Below are 22,301 nucleotides of genomic sequence, written 5' to 3'. Positions count from 1 at the left end.
ACTAGCATTTTTATGACAAAAACTGCTAAATGTCGGCAGTCCATTTTTTCAGGCCAATAACTGAAAATGATTGCAATTATTGCAATAAATAGCTGTAGGCTAAGCTATATTTCAACAAGCAGAGCAATTCAAATATGTGTAGAATAAGACAATATCAAGTATTCACAAAACACTCTTCTACATTTAGAATTGTGGTCAATGATTTAGCCCCTTTACAGTTAGGAGTAATTCATGATCGTACAAATGAAAGCTAGAGTCCCTGGCCTAACACCCTAGTTTAAGATTCTGTTCATTTTCACTGAAACAACAACTTTAAATACTAAAGCCATAGAGGGTAAACAAGCAAACATAAATTTCACCAGAAACTTGAGAGTTATGAGTTTAATGCACTTAACCACTTCAATCAAATGCTTACGCTGGTTTTTGAAGAAGAGTATGCATATTTCATCAAATTCTAAATAGAGAGCACCATATAAGAAAAGCAGAATCTAGAAAATTAACTCAACATGTTGTTTGTATGTGTGTGTGTATGTATGTGCGCGCAAATGTTGCTTTCAAAAAATTCCCAGAGAAAAAGAATAGCATCTCCCAATCCTATTTATTCTTAGATGATTGTTTAATAGTGAAGTCAGTTTACATTTGAAGACGTTTTGAATAATCCTATTAAAAACCAATTCAAACAATGTGGCTCATGTTTAACTCCAGTTATTTATCCATCAATCTCTTTAAGTGTTTCCTTCCCTAACACAGCTGTAGTTCAAGAGGTGGCCAGCAGTTGGCCTCCATTTCATGAAAATCCAGCAGTGGATTTTCATGAAAGCCCAGATTTCTTTTTGCAAACTTTTTAACAGTTATATGAAAAATAACTTTTTCATAACTTAAGAGCTTATAAAAAGCTTTTAAAAGGATCCAAAAGAAACACATTTTCTCTTAAAAATCAAAACCAAACAAAAGGAAGCCACACACATTGTTAAGACGTTCTTGCAAAACATTCTGTTCGGCAGATCAGAAATGTCTCCAAAGGGACCAAGAACCACTTAGTTTGGAATTCAACAGTTGAGAACTCAGAACAGCCTGGTTAAAAGCCAGTAGTGACAGCCATGAGGAGATCTTTAAAGCAGATTAGGAGTGGCTGGGACACCAGGCACTGGGCCTTGCCTGTTCTTCCTGTTCCATTTATTTCGAATGCCTTCAAATGTACCATTCAACCACCCAGTACAGTACCACTGTTCAAAAGCTTCTGTCCTTGGTCCTCTGTTCTCTTCTCCTTTTATGCTCTCCCCTAAAGACTGCAATCCTACTAACTATAATGTTTATGGTGATAACTGCTAAGCCTACTGTTTGTATCCCCCAAACTTAATCCCCTATCTCCCAGCTCTGACTTAAATATTTCCACCAGGATATGCCATCACCAGCTCACATACAACACATACAAAACAAATTTATTCATCTTTTTAAAAATGTTTATTTATTTATTTGAGAGAGAGAGAGAGAGAGAGAAGGAGAGAGCACACGAGTGGGGGAAGGATAAGGAGAAGGAGAGAAAGAGAGAAAGAGAGAGGGAGAGAGAGAGAGAGACAGAGAGAAACAGAGAGGGAGAGAGAATCCCAAGTAGGATCCATGCTGTCAGCACAGAGCCCAAAGCGGGGCTTGATCTCATGAACTGTGAGATCATGATCTGAGCCGAAATCAAGAGTCGGACACCTAACTGACTGAGCCACCTAGGCGCCCCTGTTCATCTTTATCAAACTAATTCCTTCTTTCAGTTTCTCTGCCTCTGTTAACATCAATCCCATTGTTCACCAAGAATTAAACCATTGGAACAATCATGGACTCCTGGTGCCCTCCATCACTCACGTTCACTTGGTTCATGTGGTTCAGATCACATTTTTCAAAGATGGCCACTGCAATATCCCACATGTATTTCTATAATATGATCTCGCCACTTCACCGTTAAACAAAAAGTAGAGTCTAATTCCTCTCTTCTTGAATCTGGACTATCCTGAAGACTCACTTATAACCAAAAGAATGTGACTGAAGCAGGGCTATGAGACTTCTGAGGCTAGGTCAGAAATGACCATGCAGCTCCTGCATGGTTCCCTCGGGACTCTTTCTGGGGAAGCCAGCTGCCATACATGAAAGTCAACTACCTTAAGAATGCCATGCTGAGAGACCACATGTAGTCCCAACCTGGCCCAATCTTCCAGCTGTCCCACCAAGGTAACATAAATATGAATAAAGCTGTCCTGGATTCCCCTGATCAGTTCATCTGCCAGTTCAATGCCACCAACTGAACTCAGTAAACATGCTGAGAAGAATCACCCAGCGGAGCCTTGCCATAACCCTTGACCCATAAAATCATGAAATATGTAGATATATTATGCAAATATAATAGAATCCACAGCTTCCTTCTAAGCATACAATACATCATGTGTGGAGTTGTTACGAAGTGGGGCTGAATGCTAACTGACATGCCGTCTCTTTCCCTCCATTCCCAGGGCCATCATCACAGAGGAAGCTCTCATCACCTTAGATCTAGATCATTATAACTGGTTCCGGGCTCTCTTCACTGTAATCTGTCATTACAGATCTATCTAATCTAACAGTTCCAACTGGAAAACCACTTTTACACACCAACACCACCATCAACCTCAATCTCATTGATGTTTTCCATTTGTGAGAAGTTTTATAATGCAAACTTGATCCGCATGACAATAGCCAGAGATACATCAATAGGGTGAATATTCTTTTTGTTACTTTAGAGATGAAGGGATCAGAGCTAAAGAGATTAACTTTTGTACAATCTCACTGCCAATAAATGGAATGGATACAAACAGAACTGAGAGCCTATGTCAAAGTTTACTGCTATTTCTCTGTTCTGTGATGCCTCCTATAGTCTATTTCAGATTAAAAAAAAAAATATTCAATGCCTTTCTCCATCCCTACTGCAGCAAACCTACTTTCTAAATATCTGTAATACGGTCTCAATCTACCCAGGGGTACAGTATTGCCTGCTAACACCACCACCACTACAATAAGAATGGCCTATTTATTCACCTACCAATATGTCGTGCTGATTACAGCCTCTGAACATCTGCTCATTAAGTTTCCTCCTCTCTCCTTCTATCTACTTAAACTTCCCTCATGTGTTAGCAGAAAATCTACTTCCTCCATTAAGTCCTAGCAGCCTATTGCTGTTACTTTCTCTCTGCAACATCATTTGTAAATGTGACCCACATTTTGACAATTACACTGGATTGTTGGTCTTGTTCAAGTGTGTTGGCCTCACTTTCCAAGCAGGTATTCAGCTAACACACATCCATACATAAAGCGATGTTAGGTGCTTACAGCCAGTGTCTGTTCTGACCAGTCAGTACCCATGAAATACCCTCTGTTAAATATCTTACGTTTCATCCCTGCTTATTTCATAAACAATAAGCTCTTTAAGAACAGGACCCTTGTCTTATAAAGAAGTATTATAGCCTCCAGACCAAACACACTACTAAGCACACAACTAGTGTTCAGTATGCATTTGATAATGATTTGAAGGGAGTGAAGTGTGTTATCAGAAAAAATACCCCTAAAGTCATGTCTACACCAGAAAGAAAGAGTTGAAAAGATAATAAAATATATTCAAGATCAGCATTTTAATGTCAGGGCCATTCTATAACATATCGTTTAAAGATATTCTGTGCAGCCCATAACTGCAAAATGTTCTCTAAATGTTTTTACCAGGAGTGTGAAAAAAAAAAAAAGTTTCAAAAATATTCAAGGAGTAGATGTCTTACCAGCCCAAAATAAAATGTTTGCTGAGGCTACAAGACTGGCAGAACTCTGCTTCATTTCAAAAAGTTTCCAGGCAATGGAAATGTTTTCCTGGAAAATACTACCTTTTATTTAGAGAACACTTGCCATGAACACTTAGTCATTAAGTAATTTAAGGTTTCCTCACAAGTTCTTTAGAGGAAATCTATTATATGAATGAATGAAATTATCAGCACCTATAATGTCAAAAAAACACATTTGGCTAAATATATGAAATCTACCTAAGTATTTTTCCAGGTAGGGGGGAAAAATATTTGATACTTTTTGGTCTATTTACTCTTCTTTAAAATTTTTCTATAAGATAAAATTATAAAGGAAAACACAAAATCCGTGTTTCTCTGTCTGTAATATACACAAATCCAAAAAACTGGAAGCTTATTTTATTCCAAATGCCAGGTAATTTTCAAACAGACAAAACAGTCATTTCATTCAACGAAAAGAAATGGTAACTTCAAAGCTATTTTTAGCAAAATCTCTTGAGTTTGCTTCAAATCACCTTTCAATGGGAGAGCAACTTGGTTTGGACATTTCACTCAATCATCTGCAGTAAAGCACACAATGAAACCTAAGAAAACAATTTCTTCCAAAAGTTTGAAGCCAACTAAGTCTTATTCTTTTAAACATCAAAAGACACAAGTAAATTTTAACTCGAGCACATGGTTTGTACCTTTACTCTTTTTAAAATGTACACAAAAGGATATTTGTTTTGTTTACCTGTTTAGTATTTCAGTGAGTTTCACAAAGCCAGTGTAAGCCAGTTCAAATGCTCCTCTGTGCCTGGACTGTAAGAGGTGTTGTTTAAAGTAATCTCCTATTTCTTTTACCTTTAAAACAAAATGAAAAATAAATGTCTGATTTGTATGTATACTTACAGATATATTTATGTCAGTAATATCATTTAGAACTCAGGACTAGTTCTCTATCCATTTAGCACTTGCTCTATGACAAGTAGTATTTTAAATGTTTTTATAACATCACATTTAACCTTTACAGTAATTCCATGAAATAAGTACTATTATTATCTCCACTTTTCATTGGGGAGGGGTCCCAGAAAGGCCAAGTAACTTATTCAAGGTCACACAGCAAGTAAGTAGTAGAGCCAGTACATAAAGCCAGGCAGTCTGGCTCCAGTTGGCCGTCTTTAACTGTTACACTAGAAATGCCTCCCTATGCCAGCTGCACAGACCTCACTGTGTTCTCTGTTAGCTCCTATCACTCAACACCAATAGCAAAGCACACAAGGCGACAACCCTCACACACCTATGGCTAGGTGTGGTTAAAATATACATAACACAAAATTTAACATTTTAACCATCTTGTAAAATGTTTTTTTTTTTTATTTTTTTTAACCTTTATTTATTTTTGAGACAGAGCGAGACAGAGCATGAACGGGGGAGGGGCAGAGAGAGAGGGAGACACAGAATCAGAAGCAGGATCCAGGCTCTGAGCCATCAGCCCAGAGCCCGACGCGGGGCTTGAACTCGCGGACTGTGAGATCGTGACCTGAGCTGAAGTTGGACGCTTAACCAACTGAGCCACCCAGGTGCCCCTTTTAAAATGTTTTTAACGTTTATTTTTCAGAGAGAGACAGAGCATGAGCAAGTGGAGGGGCAGAGAGAGAGATGGAGACAGAATCCGAAGCAGGCTCTAGGTTCTGAGCTGTCAGCACAGAGCCCAACGTAGGGCTCGAATCCACAAACCACGAGATCATGACCTGAGCCGAGGTCGGACGCTTAACCAAGCTACCCAGGCACCCTCACTTTAACCATGTGTAAGTGTACAGTTCTGTGACACTCAGTACATTCACACTGTTATGCAACCATCAGCACCATCCATCTATAGAACTTTTTCATCTTCCCCAACTGAGACTCCAATCCATTAAACAATAACTTCCAAAAATTGCCTTTAGAGATATACACTTGTTAATGGCAATGCAAGATTTGTGCAAATGGACTCCTGAAAACTGAAAAGTGATATGCTTTACTCTGAGTCGGAACCATGGAATTTTCCAGAATGCTACCTAATCACTTTCCTACATGTTGCAAGTTTAGACAAATAACAAATATGGCAATTTATTTTAAAGAAGACATGATTAACAATTAGTTGTTGATGAGGTTTTATACAGAATTAACTATTAAATGGGCTAATTGTACTTTTATACCAGTAAGGTTCGGCGGCTACAGACTTTAGAAAAATCCAAATTTTGTATAAAGCTCAGGACCAAAATTGTAACTGGCTCTCTCTTTTTTCTTTTTTTTAAAATTTATCTGGAGTCGGGGAGAGGGGTAGAGAGAGAGGGAGACAGAGAATCCCAAGAAGGCTCCACGCAGCTACCATCCAGAGTCTAACATGGGACTCAAACCCACAAAACTGTTGAGATCGTGACCTGAGCCAAAATCAAGAGTCGGACACTCACCTGACTGAGCCCCCAGGCACCCCTGTAATTGGCTCTCTTGATCCAAGACTCCCCAGCAGATCACAGTATGGTGAGAAGGCAAGATGTCCCAAGATAGTTCAGATATGCTTACCTAGAAACACCTTCTACCTCTGCACAATCACTAGGTTAGTGCCCTGAACACATTAGAGATAACAAAAAGTGCAAGGTGTAGTTAAACATGTGGCCATGGGCAAGTGTCTCAGTTTCCTCATCTACAAACCAGGGACAGCAGTAGCACTTGCCTCAAATTATATATTAAAATGAATTAATAAACTTACAAGTCCAGAACAGGACCATAACTTATAATCCAATTCAGTTCTGGGTTTCCAAATAGAGGAAAAGTAAAGACATTACTCCATACTCAAAATATATCTGATTACAGAGAGGCAACAAGCAATACATTTAGAGAAGTAAGAATCAGACATAAAACAACAAAGAATCAGAAAAGCAGTTAATAATAGTAATTTAAAAAGTCTAACACTTTAATATCCCAAAGAATGAGAGGTCATGTTTTTCAGCTCAAGTTTTCAGGTAAAGATCTGATGATACTCCTACTTTTTAATATATATTTTTTAAGACCCACATACTACTAGTTCTCAAAAGCCACAGTCAAGGTAAGCTTTGTCATTTTCTCTTCAATACGGTAATTTCAGAGCATATTTTCATCAGAATTATCAAGCCTTAAATCTGAATTTAACCCCCAAGATAGATCTGAAACTCAGTAATCCTACAAAATGGGGACCAGAAGAAATTCCAGTTAGCTATGTTGTTATGGCTATCGTTTCTATTATTAAAGAAATAAAAGAAGATGTCTAAGAAGGTGTTTTAAGCCATGGAAAATAAAAACAGGAAGTCATAAAGTTGGGGTCTAAGCTCCTTAACTTTTTTTTCTAAAATGTTACAGATAGTAAAACATACTTCAGGAAAAGACAAATGTTAACTATTAAAGTGCTATTCTGTGAACTTACAGTGGTTCACCATCTAGTTCTTAAGCAAAGATTTTCTTTTCATTACTTCCTTTATCCTAACTCTTTTTAAAGGGGCCTAAACCAAAAAGCATATAATAAAATCAAAGACCTCAGAAGCGTGACCAGTGGACGTTCTTCTCAAGGGTGGACCTCGATTTTAGGTAATCCTGGCCTCAGGAAACAGAATGAGGTTCTCAGAACACAACTGAGAAGTAGACAGTTTTTTCTCATTTTATACTGAACATAATCTCCCACCAAACCCACCTACGTAATACTGCGAATTTGTGCCTTTGAAGAGAATATACAATGTATGTTAATTAGACAGTAAATATTTCTGGAGCACCCAGCCAAATGCTTAGTAGCTTAGTGCTAGGGTAGATGGGGAAGAACAAAACAAGACATCTGTCCTCAAGAGGCTTTCAGTTCAGAGAAAAACACTATGCTGAGTGGTACCCATTAGACGCCTAACAACTCCAAGAAATGAAAGATCCTTCTGCTCTGGAATAAATTATTGCAAGAAGCTTTGTGTTCAGACCTTGAACCACATATACTTGGGTGGATCAAAATGGAAGAGGGTAAGTAACATGAGAAGAGGCTGGGTGGCTAGAAGGAATGAATAAACATTTATTAAATACTTGCTACCTGCCAGACACTTTACTGGATCTTCCTATATGAAGGAACACAGATTATGTAAGAGAAGATTAGGAGACCTGGCTGAATGACCTTAAGCTTCCATTCTAGGAAACAGAGAAAGATAAGGTTGCAAATTGGGGATGAACCCCATTACCAAGGGTTGAAAGAGTCAGCAGGGCAGTGTGGTCTCTGAGCAGCTGGACAGGAAAAAGGGCCATGCTCACACCTCCCACTGGATAATCAGATGACAGGCACAGATTTGACCCTAACAACTTAGAAAATTAATGACAACAGTCAGAACCAGAAAGAGATTTTGGGGGTGCCTGGGTGGCTCAGTGGGTTAACCGTCTGACTTGGCTCAGGTCATGATCTCACGGTTCGTGAGTTCGAGCCCCACATCGGGCTCTGTGCTGACAGCTTAGAGCCTGGATGGAGCCTGCTTTGGATTCTGTGTCTCCCTCCCTCTCTGCTCCTCCCCCAGTCATGTTCTGTCTCTCAAAAATAAATAAACATTAAAAAAATCTTAAAAAAAAAAAATAGAATTTTTAAATGTATCTTAAAAATGAAAAAGCCTTCTGAAAACTCCAACCCAACTGCCTTTTTATTAGATGCGACTGAGGTCCTATCTAAAGTGGACAAAAACATGGATGATTTCTTCACAAAATATTTCTTAATGAACAACATACATCTCAAGATTTCTGAAAGAGAATTAAGGTATAAATGCAAAAAAAAAAAAGGGGGGGGTGGGGCACTGATTTCTATTCTTAAATTCTAGTGACTATCTTTTTAAGTTTAGCAGATCCTGGTTCTAAATGTTCATAAAACCTATTTCTATAGGTCAATTAACACGCTTTCTGGATTTACAGGGTGTAAATTTCCACAGGGGAAAACAGCTACATGCCATGTCTCTAGGCATCTATAATTTACCACTAGGCTAATTAGAGGAGCTAAATGTACAATCAAGAGTCTAAAACCCATACAGGACAAATTTAAATACATTTTTAAATATCTGTCCTTTGTCTATAGAGAGAAATTCGGCTGAAAAATCAAGGCTAATTCCATTCATTTTAAAGTAGATAAACCAAAAGGGATTTAAGTGTTGGTGGAACATTTCTACAAAAAGCACATGTGGTGGTTAAGCTCTGATACTCTGATATAGTGGGAGGTCTGGGTTCAGGAACCCTACTCAGCCTCCTTACTAACATAAGCTAATTCAGCTTACATTATTTTATTATATTATTTATATGTGAAATGGAGATAAAACTAGAACCTACTTCATAGGATTGTTCTAAGAAATAGGTAAAATTACACATAAGCATTGTGCAGAGTACTTGTCTGAGTAGCACACACTAAGTGTCCGTTTTGTTTTTATTTTGTATCACCAAGTAGTGAGACTTAATCCCTTAATTTAAATTACGACTTTAGGACACAGCCACTTCTTATTACCTTAGGAATGTCACTAATTCCTCTTTGGTTAAATAGAACGGTTTGTAAAAGTTTATACCACAGAGGTTAATTAATGTTTTAAACTGTACGTTCTCTACTATAGGGATTTCTTACTAAAATCGGGGATTCTTCAAAGCCCAAATGTTGCTCTCCTACATAATAACAACAAAGATTACATTTTTCTGGTATTTAGACATCTTCTTAGCAGTTTATTCTTTGCTTTCTAGCAAATTCCTAACCACGTGCCATTTTAACTGGTGTCCTTTAGTCTAACTTTCTACAAACGTATATCTTGTATCTCCCATTACATTTCTAAGCCCTTCGAGGTCAGAGAACCACATATTACATTTCTTTACGTTCCCACAACACCCTTGTCGTATGGCAGTCAACAAACAGGTGACTTAAAAGATGTGTTTAATTCCATTTCACAGCTTAAAAATGGTAACCTGAATTCAGTACAATTCAATGCATACTTATTCATAATTTCTAAACAATAAACCCTGGCAAAATACAAAAGGCAATTTCTTTACGACTTACCAATGCCAATAAACCTAGATCTCCTGTTGCAGACCATTACGGAAAATCTAAAACGGTAACCAAGACACTGAGAAAACGTGTAAACCCAATTAGCCACGAGCATCATAAAAATGACAACAGAATCTAAAGTAGGAATTTAAAAAAAATAGCTCATTTCTAATCGGTAATGATTTTCATTCACGTGAGTTCTAGGGCAATAATTAGTAGGAAGGGGAAAACAAATACAAAAATTTTACCCCAAAGCTTCTTTTTAGGAATATTAGAGGAAATACATAAACATATGAATTGATACTCCGGATAGAGGGAGCTGTTTACAAAAAATCAGTAGACACTGGGTATCCAATATCCCTTGGGAAAAGGAACGACGAAATGTATCAAAAAAAGCTCTGCCTCAGCGAAACATCCAGCTTGAAACCTAGACACACACCAGCCAGGAAGTTGTGAGATAAGGTTGCACGTACCGCCCGCTCTTTAAGGGGCTCGACTTACATCCCTCAAAATTGGTTTTATCTCTGCCTCTTGCACAGAACATTATGAAAGAACCTTTCATTCGGTGATTACCTTGCAGGAGGAAAGTCAGACATGCCTCTGAATGAACACATTTTCCTCTTGCCGAAGCCGTGGAGGACACACTGCTTCACAAGAAGTGATTTAGGGAAATGAATCATTTGCTGAAAAGTTCAGTAGCAAGTTGCCTTACTGTCCTGTTGCTTGTAAACGTCTGGCTGGGCATGGGAAGTAGGGAAAATTAAATTTAAAGAAAAATTAAACGAGCAGTTCAGAATAAAGGCAGCACTGTGCCGTGTCCGAACACAGGCTGGAAAGGAGAACCGGGTTCCGGTCCTGCAACTGCCACAAACCAGCTTTGTGATCTTGGGCAAACCAGGTGACATCCAACGGCTTCAGTTTCCCCTTGTATGAGAAGGCTAGATCATATAAGAAGGCTAGATCATATCATCCCTGTGATCCTTCCAGCTCTCACAGTCTGTGAACACAGCACTGAAAACTGAGTCACGAACAGGCACCAGACCTTCTTGTACAGCAGCAAACTGTAATCTTCAAATTGTATCTCACTGCCGGTCAGCCGGCTAGAAACCACCCCCTCATGTATGCAGGATTTAAGTGGTCATCCCTTCAACAAACGGCCCTAAAACCAGGATGGGATTAAAGGAATCAGGCTACAAATCTGAGACATCAAATTTTAAATTAGAATAGAACCATACTATTTTCAAGAGTGAAGGGTGAATTGAGAGTAAAAGAAGCATCGGGCTGAGCGTCAATATTTTAGGTCGTATGGAAAAGCCTCCATCCACTGAGAGAAAAGTAGAACACAGTTATTATTATTCTTGGGAATAAGAAATACACGTCCCAGATTCCTCCCACAAGTGACTTCTGCCTACAAGTCACTTCACTGCTTCTGTCTGTGCAAGTCTATTATGGATACCCTCACCTCGGGTACTGACTCTTAAATTCTTAGTTTTGCTGCTAGGTGCACAAAAGATGTAGTGTCATAAGGGTGACTGCGCCCTGGGGAGGAAAGTGGACTTCAGGCATGGCTCAGCCACTTCAATATAAATTATATCCTCTCTGTCATGTATATATTTTTTAACTCTTAAAGGTTTTAAGTACATGGAAATATTTTTATTTAAAAGAATTTCATGGAGCAAAATTCTATGTCTAAAAGTAGGAATCTTCTAAGCAATATGAATAACACTAATTTCTTGATGACTTTGATTTTCACTGACTAAAGACTCCTAAATGGAGGCATTTCTTTAAAGACAGCATGATCAAGAATAAAGTCTTCCACAGGCAGCATGGTTTCAAGGTCAGAACAGTGCTATCACATACATTCTTGATTGCTCATTCAGTTGTTAGTTTCCTCTCAAACCAAAAATGTGATGTCATCATGTGAACAGCGACGTGGAAAAATGGCTGAATCTCATTAGGAAAGAAATTCGTAATTTACAGAAAAACAAGATTCTATTTTGTATTCAAGAAAACAGCCATTAGAAGAATCCTTTGCTTGATGGGAACCTCTCTGCTATTGTTGCTATTGTTGTTGTTGTCTTTTTTTTTTCTTTTTTACAAACATCTCTTTTAGTTTATATTAATTCTCAGTCCCAACACCGTTATCCCACGTAAATTAAATTCAAACCATTTGGGTGCTATGTAAAAAGCACCCAATGCTATGCTATGTGTCAAGGACACACGGTTTTCACAGAAAGCTTTCAGGTCTTTCTCGACTATAGTGAAAGCAAAATATGCTTCCCTTAATTTTTTTAAGTGTAGTTATTTATTTTGGGGAGGGGAAGGGGAGAGAGAGGCAGGGAGGGGCACAGAGGGGGGAGAGAGAGAGAGGGAGAGGGAGAGAGGGAGAGGGAGGGAGAGAGAGAGAGAGAGAGAGAGAGAGAGAGAGAATCCCAAGCAGGCTTTGAACTGGCAGTGCAGAGTCTGACACAGGGCCCAAACTCAAACACTGGGAAATCATGTCCTGAGTTGAAATCAAGAGTTGGACGCTTAACCAACTGAGCCACCCAGGCTCCCCTAATTTTTCTTAAACACTACACAACAAACCCCAAAAAACTAGGCGTTTTAACTTGTCCTTGAAAAGAGGAGTTGAACAGGGAAGAGACTCTTGCACATGTTTACTTCTTAGTAAGACGGTACACATCAGTGAAGTAATCATTAATCATAGCTGGATTCCCCCGCGAAGGTGTTGGCATTGGCACTGCAGCTGGTCACCAGCAATGACTGCAAGTAACTCTAGAACACTGACGCCTATTTGATTTGGAGGAGAATGAGGAACACAATGATGCTGGCAGTGCACTGTTCTCCTTCACCATTCTCCGCCTCAGGGCCTTGCAACATCACAGGACCAGTTGTTAACCAGATGCAAGCACATGGCCACAGAGAGTGTGTGAATAAAAATATTAGCATTATTTCCATGGAACTAGTCACATGGTTATTACAGAAATAATCAGCATTTAGTGTACTACGATATTTGTTTTGTTCTTAAATGTAACACCCTACGGGAAAAATTACCTTACTTGATAAAGGGTACAAATGAAAGTACGTGTTATATATCTTTGCTGGAAAACGGTGGGAAATAGATTTGCTGAAACCATATGGAAAGGAAGAGAGAATCAATTAAAAACAGAAATCTAATAAATCTAAAATATTTCCAAATGAAATGCTTGTGGTAAGCTAATTTCTTGTAAACATTGCACTCAAGTCACTTGAATAGTCCCAGATGGTGACCTGACTTTGTGGTCTTAAAATAAAAGTCAGCCAAAAAACCAAAGTGACTACAATTTTATTATTAATGTAGTAGGAAGCAAGAGATCCATAAGTAACCAATATAGCACTTTTTTTTTCCTTTCCAAATTTTTTTTTAAGTTTATTTATTTATTTTGAGAGAGAGAGAGGAAGAGAGTGAGTGAGTGAGGTAGGGGCAGAGAGAGACAGACAGAAAGAATCCCAAGCAGGCTCCAGGCTAACAGCGAACCGAACTGTGAGATCATGACCTGAGCCAAAATCAAGAGTCAGACACTCAATCAACTGAGCCACCCAGGTGCACCATTTTCCTTTAAGAAGTTTAAGAGGTTTGGGGCTCCTGGGTGGCTCAGTTAGTTGAGCGTCCGGCTTCGATTCAGATCATGGTCTTACAGTTCGTTGGTTCAAGGCCCACGTCGGGCTCTGTGTTAACAGCTCAGAGCCTGGAGCCTGCTTCAGATGCTGTGTCTCCCTCTCTCTCTGTCCCTCCCCCGCTCGCACTGTCTGTCTCTCTCTCAAAAATAAGTAAACATAAAAAAAAAAAATTTAAGGGGTGCCTGGTTGGCTCAGTCGGTTGAGCATCTGACTTTGGCGCAGGTCATGATCTCACAGTTCATGAGTTCGAGCCCCACGTCAGGCTCTGTGCTGACAGTGCAGAGCCTGGAACCTGCTTTGGATTCTGTGTCTCCCTCTCTCTCTGCCCCTCCCCCCCTTCATGCTCTGTCTGTTTCAAAAAAATAAACATTTAAAAAAAAATTTTTTTAATTTAAGAAATGTAAGAGGTTTGTGGAGTTTTGCTAAATAGACAATTTCATTTAAAATTACAATTTAAATTTGGGGCTCCTGGGTGGCACAGTCGGTTAAGCATCCGACTTGGATTAAGGTCATGATCTCACAATCTATGAGTGCGAGCCCCGCTTACAGTACAGAGCCTGGAGCCTGCCTCAGATTCTGTCTCCCTTTCTCGCTGTCCCTCCCCTGCTCATGCTCTGTCTCTCTCTCATAAATAAACATTAAATTTTTTTTTAAATTTACAATTTAAATTTATATATGGTAAATGGAGAAATAAAAATTAAAATGATAATCTTGAAGACAGAAGGTAAAATCAACAGTTCTTTATAACTTAGAAAAATAAAAATTTCTAAAACTGCCATCGTTTGGAAATGTACTCCAAGGCCTAATTTCTACACTCCCATGAATTTTCTTCAGTTGACATCTGTATGATTTTATTCAAGAAAAATTCAAAACTCATTTGTTTTCGAGTTATGGGACCAGAAATTATACCAGGTGGAATAAACATATACCTACCTGCTCCACTGTCAATAATCCGCTGCGGGGTTCTGGCGTGGACTGCATGGGGAGAAGCTGGCACAGCGTGCCTAAAAGTAAGGCAACTTCCTTCATACTTCGCCAACAACACACCAGCACCATCTGAGCAGTTACATCGCATGTTTTTCTTTCTTTACCTTAAAAAAAAAAACAATCTCTTGCAACACTAGACACTTGATTACTCACATCCCAGGTTTCTTAGAATAAGATTATTCATAATTTTCCCAAGAATAATCTGCTTGAACAAATCAATTCTTATATTTATTCATGAGAAAACAACTAACATTTGTTGAGCATGTGCTCTCAGTAGGAATCGTGCTAAGCATTTTTTAATATAGTTTGTTTTCAAAATAAATTTTGAAATAAAACACAACACCATTTCAAAACTTAAGTCTAACTTTCAGAAATTTATGAAACAAACTCTCTCTGCCTCGTGGTCATCCATAAATTGACCATAATAAATATACCTCATTATTCATCTTGGTGACGGTGGCTGTTATATCAGTAAAGGGGCAAGATAAAACTTTTAAAATCAAAGGAAAATACAAATTCTCTTTCAAAACATATTTAAATTCCATGGCCCATAAGTAATAATTATGCTTACTCTTTTTTTCTTGCTTTAAGAATATTTTAGTACTGACATTAAAAAAAAACCCAAGACAATTTAAAAGGCAAGGTAACAAAACAATATTTATAATGTAACCCCATTTGTGTTTTTTAAAAGCCCGCTAAACTCAAAGAGTAAATGTACATACACATCAATACATAGAATAGATCTAAAAGCACATACATTCAAAAGAGAAGAAGTGGGATGGGGAAGAAATAACAAATTTTAATTTCTTTTTTTTGTTTGTTTTTGTTTTTTAAGGTAAAATGTAAACATTGAATTGAAATTTTAATTGAGGCTTTAATTTGTTTTTAATTAAAATATACCTCTCTATTGCTTGAAACTATTACAATAAGCATATATTTAGATGTTATAGTGTGTAATTTAAAAAAATAAAAACACAAAGAAATTTTGTTAAGTCAATATCTCCATCTAGTGGACAACGTAGGATATGTAATAAATCACAAGGATATTACTAGTGATGACTTTTTATAACACTATAGAAAATGACACAGTAACAACTAATGAGAAAACAAGCAGTAAGAACACAACTTCTGGACGCTTGATACAACAGAGCAGCTCACACTTTACTGAGTAATAAGGCTGATTTCCCTTAAAAGGCTGCCTGGTTGTAAGGACTCTCACTGAAGACAATGAACCACACGGAGGGGAGGAGCCGACTGCTACCCAAACCCAAGTTCACAGGGCACCACTGCTCTTACACAACCTGGCTGTCAAGACAGCTGTTAGCACTAAAAAGCTTTCTGTTGGAGCACCTTCTACGCCACACTGGGATGCACCACTTTCTGGTAAAAGTCTTAGAAACTCATTCCTCAAAATAAATCATTGATAAGCTCAAAGGCTTTATTTTCTAGAAATGCTCTGCAAACATCTGCAGCCTGATTTACTATATAAACAGAGCATTTTGTACATTTTGTCACTAAAACACCGATTACAATATTACAATATTGATTTTATACATGCTACCTTTGATCTCTGCAGAAGCACCAATATCCGGCACACTGGCATTCAAGTCCTCCAAATCAAAACTATCACGTTCTTTCAGTATTTTGGCTTGATTGAAGTAGTCATTAGTATCTCGTGGCTGAATCTCACTCAGAATCGTCTGTAAGCGGCTTGCTGACTCTGAGGAAAAAAAATGGGAGTGCACAAACTCCAGTTCCGAATCCCTTGCAGATTTCCCTTGGGGGTATTTGCCTTCCCAAATTTTGTAATTTTTTTTTTAACGTTTATTTATTTTTGAGACAAAGAGAGACAGAGCATGAACAGGGGAGGGGCAGAGAGAGAGGGAGACACAGAATCGGAAACAGGCTCCAGGCCCTGAGCTATCAGCACAGAGCCCAATGCGGGGCTCAAACTCACAGACCATGAGATCATGACCTGAGCCGAAGTCAGACGCTTAACCGACCAAGCCACCCAGGTACCCCTGTAATTTTTAATACTTAATAATCAGCTCTATTAGAAGGGTCACATGGGGTAGATAATGTGAAAATTATTTATGTAAGATCTTTATGACACTTGAGTATGCTTTTAAAATACGACAAAAATTTTAAATTGGTTGAAGACAGGACAAAACAATACAACAGAAACTCTCCATAGGACAAAGACCACCATCTCATTTACGTTGCTTTTCTTAGTGTTGTCTAAGAATCTCCAAGACGGTGCTCAATCACGTGAAAAAAGAGCACCAAAGTGCAATTTTGTTTTAAGAGGTAAGAAACCACAACAAAAACAATCCTTAATATAATATCGTATGGTCAACCATGCTTCAATTAGAAATAAAGAAAAAAACGTTTTTATAGCCCAGAAAGATTATAAAGACTCTATATTTGACTTTGAAATACATTACACAATATACTGCTTTCTAAGTATGATTTACAATCCGAGTATTATATTGAACTTCATATTTATTCCTTAAGCACTTAATGGATTAGGAAATGCAAGCTCCATGAATGCAACACTTTGTTCGCTGCTGGGTCTCCAGCGCCTACACCAGCCACTGGCTCATGGCAGAGGTTCAGTAACATGGACTAAGGGAATGAATACGTGACACAGTAATAAGAGCTAGCCAGGCTCAGATATTTTAAGAAAAAAAATAAATAAATAACGACAGCTAATCACCTGAAACCAATTAACGAATCAAAGAATGGGTATTTCATATACCTATTATACAAACTTACATTTTAGGTCTAAAAGGAGCTATAAAGACCCAAACTGCTACCATGATGATTCAACCAATGTCTTCTGTTCATTCGTGACCTCCATGAAATATTGCCAAAACAAATTTTGACAGCCATGAAAATGTATCGCTGGCAGAGCACCTGGGTGGCTCAGTTGGTTAAGCAGCCGACTCCTGATACCGGCTCAGGTAGTGATCTCGCAGTGGTGGGATCGAGCCCTGAGTCAGGCTCCATCCGGGCTGAGGATGAAGCCTGCTTGGGATTCTTTCTCTCCCTCTCTCTCTCTGCCCCTCCCCTGGTCATGCTCTCTCTCTCACTTGCTCTCTCTCAAAATACAAAAAAAAAAAAAAAAAAAAAAGTTATCACTGGCTCCAAATAGAAACCATGGAAAGACTTAGAAAAAAAGGATAATCAGAATAAAATGTGACCCATTTACTTTTATGGCTTTCAGAGAAAAGAAACATTTTCAAGAAATTCAGAATGCATGGCAGATAGTGTGGGAAAAAAAAAAAAAAACAGGAAAAATGGAGACAACCAGAGGAAAAAAGAAAAGGCAAAAATCAAGGAAAAGTCTGTGGGCCACAGACTGTTTTTGAGACCAACAGGTATTTTAAAACCTGAATAACAAACAGAATTTTAGCATAGTCTATAGGCCCCACCCACAATAGGTGACAAACATTCAAGATTTCTCATTCAGAATATACTGGTACTTGCCTGATCCAAATATTAGCTTTGAGATTGAATGTTCCTTACTCCCATATACTGTTTAAGTAAGAAAACTAAAACATCAATTTTTGGTCAACTCTCAGCCAAAATTAACAAATAACTGTGTCTTAAGATCATGAACCATCATCAACCTGCCAACTCATTTTTAGTTAAGAACAAAATCTAACATTTTCACACAAACACACAACTCCAAGTCACTTTAATTGGGTATTTGTGATATATGCTCAGTGTGTTTTTAATACAAGACTCTCATTTGCACTCCAAAATGCATTCACTATGTTCCAATGCCAAATGTAAATTTTCTTCATGATTTTCTAGGTGTTCAAAGGAATACTCCTGTTAGTATAACACCTTTAGCATCCAATCCCTTCTGGCTGTTGTAATACAGGTATATATATGTCACCTACGACATCCCACACACTTAGTTCCTAACCTTTCAGGAATCATTCCTGCATTGGTTTATTCATTATAACAAATATTTATTGTGAACCTCTTTCTACCAGGCACTTGCTAAGCACAAGGGAGGAAAATACCGAGAAGATCCCTGTTAATTAAATTGCAACAACTCCATGTGGAATGCTTTGGGAAGAAGAAAAGTGTAAGAAATGAGACTGGCAAGGCTGCAGGAGCCCAACTATTATAGGATCTGATCTGAGGTCACTCAAGTATTTTAAATAAAGGGAGATGGAGTGGGGCAGACAACAAGGGTTAAGCAGAGATAATGTGGAACATGATGAATTATATGAGAAAAAACTGCTGTGAACACAGTAAAAAGGAAATGGAATGAGCCAAGAGATGGGGAGAAACCAGTTGGGAGGCCCGTGGAGTCATCCGAACAAGAGAGGAGGAGAGCCTGGAGTAAGGTTAAAAGATACAGATAAAAAGAGAATGGATTTGGGGCGCCTGGGTGGCGCAGTCAGTTAAGCGTCCGACTTCAGCCAGGTCACGATCTCGCGGTCCGTGAGTTCGAGCCCCGCGTCAGGCTCTGGGCTGATGGCTCAGAGCCTGGAGCCTGTTTCCGATTCTGTGTCTCCCTCTCTCTGCCCCTCCCCCATTCATGCTCTGTCTCTCTCTGTCCCAAAAATAAATAAACGTTGAAAAAAAAAATTTTTTTTTTAAAAAAAAAGAGAATGGATTTGAAAGACAGTTAAGGGGCACCACTGAAAGAATGTGAGGACAGGCAGTATATACGGAGCAAGACAGAGACGTCAAGCAGTCCGAGGCTCTTGACTTATGTAAACAGATCTTTGGTAGGGCCATTTACAAAGACACAGGGGTTGGGAGGGAAAAGACAGATGAAAGTTCATGAGTTCAATTTGGGGCATTTTGAGTATCTTCTCCTATTTCTTTTTTTAATTAAATGGTCTTTGTATATCAAATGCTCTTTCCCCATTCCAGATTCCTAACAGGTGCCCTCTCTGACTGAACCCCACCTCTCTGATTTATCCTGCCCACTCTCCCAGTCCCAGCTGCTATCTACTAGGTGGTGCTCCGAAATGACAATACTAGAAAATCCAATCTACCCCAGGAGAAAAAGTACTTCACTCATCCGGCTTTATTGATTTGTTTGTTTTGGTTATTTTTTAAGAGTAAAAGACAATACTAAAGTGGCAGCAATCTTACAAATCATAAGTAATTCCTTAACCAACCTATTTAACTTTTATATCTTCCCCAAAAAATGGTTTGGGGGGGTACATTGGGGGGAGGTAATGAGGAAAAATATAATAATTACGGTTTCTTTCATCTGCTGACCTGAATCAGTGTCCATTGGGATGAGGCCTTCTGGGGAGGAACTCTGAATGACCGGAGACACCACGGCAGAAAGCCTATACGACACCAAGAGGAGCTTCTCTACCACAGGTCTCCATTCACTCACCAACTGCAGGCTGCTGCAACAGAAGGCAGTAGGGAAATTTATCGTAAAAGCAAACAATCAAAAATTGCAAATGGAAATTATGACACATAACAAGTTGAAACAATTTGTTTCTAAACCGTGCAATCTATGAAATATTTAAGACATATAAAAATATGTGTACATAGGTACCTTTTAAAATCTAACTTTGAATTCTCTTTAACGCAATACACTCCTTTCCTAGGACACATTCCAGTAAGAGTTGAGAGCTCAGAAATGCGTGCTCGGGAGAGAGCTGTGTATATACTTACTTTAGAGACAACCTCTGCAAAGCTCCTGTTATACAGTGGGCTCGCCCATATAGTGGAAACGATGCTGCTGCCTGAAGCAGAGAATTTTCAGCCTGAGATATTTCCTCCTCAAGATTTTCCAACAAGCATCTGATAACTAGAAAAAGCAAACAAAAACCCAGAATAATGCCAACTTAGAAACACATTTATAAATTTGTGAATAGTTCAACAGTGCCCACAAAAAATCCAACTCAACTAAGCTTTATGTTCAAGGTTTTTTGTTTTTGTTGTTGTTCTTGTTGCTTTTAAAAGAGATCTTTCAGCAGCACCTGGGTGGCTCAGTCTGCTGTGCTTCTGACTCTGGATTTTGGCTCAGGTCATGATCTCACGGTTCATGAGATTGAGCCCCACATGGGGCTATCAGCACAGAGCCTCCTTGGGATTCTCTCTCTCCCTCTCTCTCTGCCCCTCCCCTGCTCAGCTCACTTATGTATTCTCTCTCTCTCTCTCAAAATAAACATTAAAAAAAATAATGAAGAGATCTTCCAAAGTTATCTAGCCTGTTATGTATTTCCAGTTAAGGTAGAACTGTGTCTTTCCTTAACTTCCTGGATCCATTTATAGCATTCACTCTGAATCCTTCCTAGACATCCTCTATCTGGGGCATCAGACCCCAGGCCCATGTGCCATGTGCTATTAGAACAGTTGCTGTTGTTTTAAAATAATGGCTTTATTGAGATATAATTCACATACCATGCAATTTATACACCTAAAGTGCATGAGCCAATGGTTTTTAGTATATTCACAGATATGTGCAAATATCGGTACAGTGAATTTTAGAACATTTTAATCCTCTCCCCCATCAAAAAACCTTTACCCATTATCAGTCACTCCCCTCCCTCAACCTCTCACCTTCCCCAGGCTTAAGCTTATCTATTTTCTGTCTCTGTAGATTTGCCTATTCTGGACATACCTACATGGAATCATATATTATATGGCTTTTTTCACTTAGCATAATGTTTTCAAAGCTCATCCATGTTGTAGTGTGTATCAATATTCACTTTTTAATGGCTGAATAACAGTCCGTTGTATGAACATATCACATTTTATTTATCCATTTAACAGTTGATGGACATGTGAGCTGTTTCCATTTTCTGGTTATCATGAATAATGTTGCTATCAACATACACGTACAAGTTTTTGTTTGGGCATAGTTTTCATTTCTCTTAAGTATATATGCCCAGTATGGACTAAATGTTTGTGTCCTTCCCGAAGTACATATGTTGAAGCTCTAATCCCCCAGTGTGATGGTATTTGAAAATGGAGTCTTTAGGAAGTAATTAGGTTTAGATGAGGTCATGAGGGTGGGACCCTGTGATGGGATTAGAGTCCTTAAAAGAAGAAGAAGAGACCAGAGCTTGTTCTCCTCCATGTGAGCACAGAGCAAGAAGGGTGCTCTCTGAAGCCAGGGTAAGGGTTCTCACGAGGCATCAAAACTGCTGGCACCTTAATCTCAAACTCTTCAGCTTCCACAACTGTGAGAAATAAATGTCCATGGTTTAAGCCACCCAGGCTATGGTACTTGTTAGAGCAGCCTGAGTGTGGAACTGTGGGATCATATAGTAACGCCATGTTTAACTTTTCAAAGAACTGCCAGACTGTTTTCCAATGTGGCTACACCATTTTACATTCCCACAGCAGTGCGTGAGAACGCTATTTTCTCCACATCCCCATACACACGTTATTATCTATTTTCTTGTTTAGAGCCACCCTACTAGGTATGAAGTGCTTCCTCAATGTAATTTTGATTGTATTTCCCTACTGGCTAATGATGCTGAGCATCTTTTTATGTGATTATTTTTCACATTTGTCTTTTACGGAGAAATGTCTATTCAGATTCTTTGTCCACTTTTAAATTTGGTAATATGCTTCCACTAGTGAGTAGTAAAAATTCTTCATATATTTTAGACACAAGTCCTCTATCAGATAAAGGAGTTGCAAATATGTTTTCCCTTCTACAGGTTGTCTTCTCACTTTCTTGATGGTATCCTTGACATACACAAGTTTCAAATTTTGATGAAGGCCAATTTATCTATTTTTTCTTTGTTTGCTTGTGCTTTAGGTGTCAGATCCAAGAAACCACTGCCTAACCTAAGATCACAAAGATTTACACCCAT

At 38.6% G+C, this 22,301-nt stretch overlaps 1 protein-coding gene across 7 annotated transcripts in view; it reads right to left on the bottom strand.

The window, feature by feature from the left end:
* The window catches only part of THADA (THADA armadillo repeat containing), a 329,917-nt gene that overhangs the window by 262,954 nt on the left and 44,662 nt on the right, over positions 1-22,301 (bottom strand). For 4 of the 7 annotated variants that reach the window (XR_005784245.1, XM_040453897.1, XM_040453902.1 and 1 more), the window contains 5 exons: positions 20,146-20,281; positions 19,735-19,871; positions 16,040-16,201; positions 14,428-14,585; positions 4,540-4,649 (listed from right to left, as the gene is read on the bottom strand). Coding sequence is in view for 6 of the 7 variants with exons in the window: in XM_040453897.1 (XP_040309831.1) it covers positions 4,540-4,649; positions 14,428-14,585; positions 16,040-16,201; positions 19,735-19,871; positions 20,146-20,281 (703 nt within the window). In the remaining variant the exon portion in view is untranslated. The remainder of the gene's footprint in view (positions 1-4,539; positions 4,650-14,427; positions 14,586-16,039; positions 16,202-19,734; positions 19,872-20,145; positions 20,282-22,301) is intronic. The other 3 variants (XM_040453899.1, XM_040453900.1, XM_040453901.1) reach the window with 3 other exon arrangements.

Source organism: Herpailurus yagouaroundi, unplaced genomic scaffold (assembly GCF_014898765.1).
Source record: "Herpailurus yagouaroundi ecotype Mexico unplaced genomic scaffold, PumYag 210, whole genome shotgun sequence".
NCBI lineage: Eukaryota > Metazoa > Chordata > Mammalia > Carnivora > Felidae > Herpailurus > Herpailurus yagouaroundi.
The sequence above is the reverse complement of the archived record's forward strand: the minus strand, read 5'-3'. Positions and strand labels throughout refer to the sequence as shown.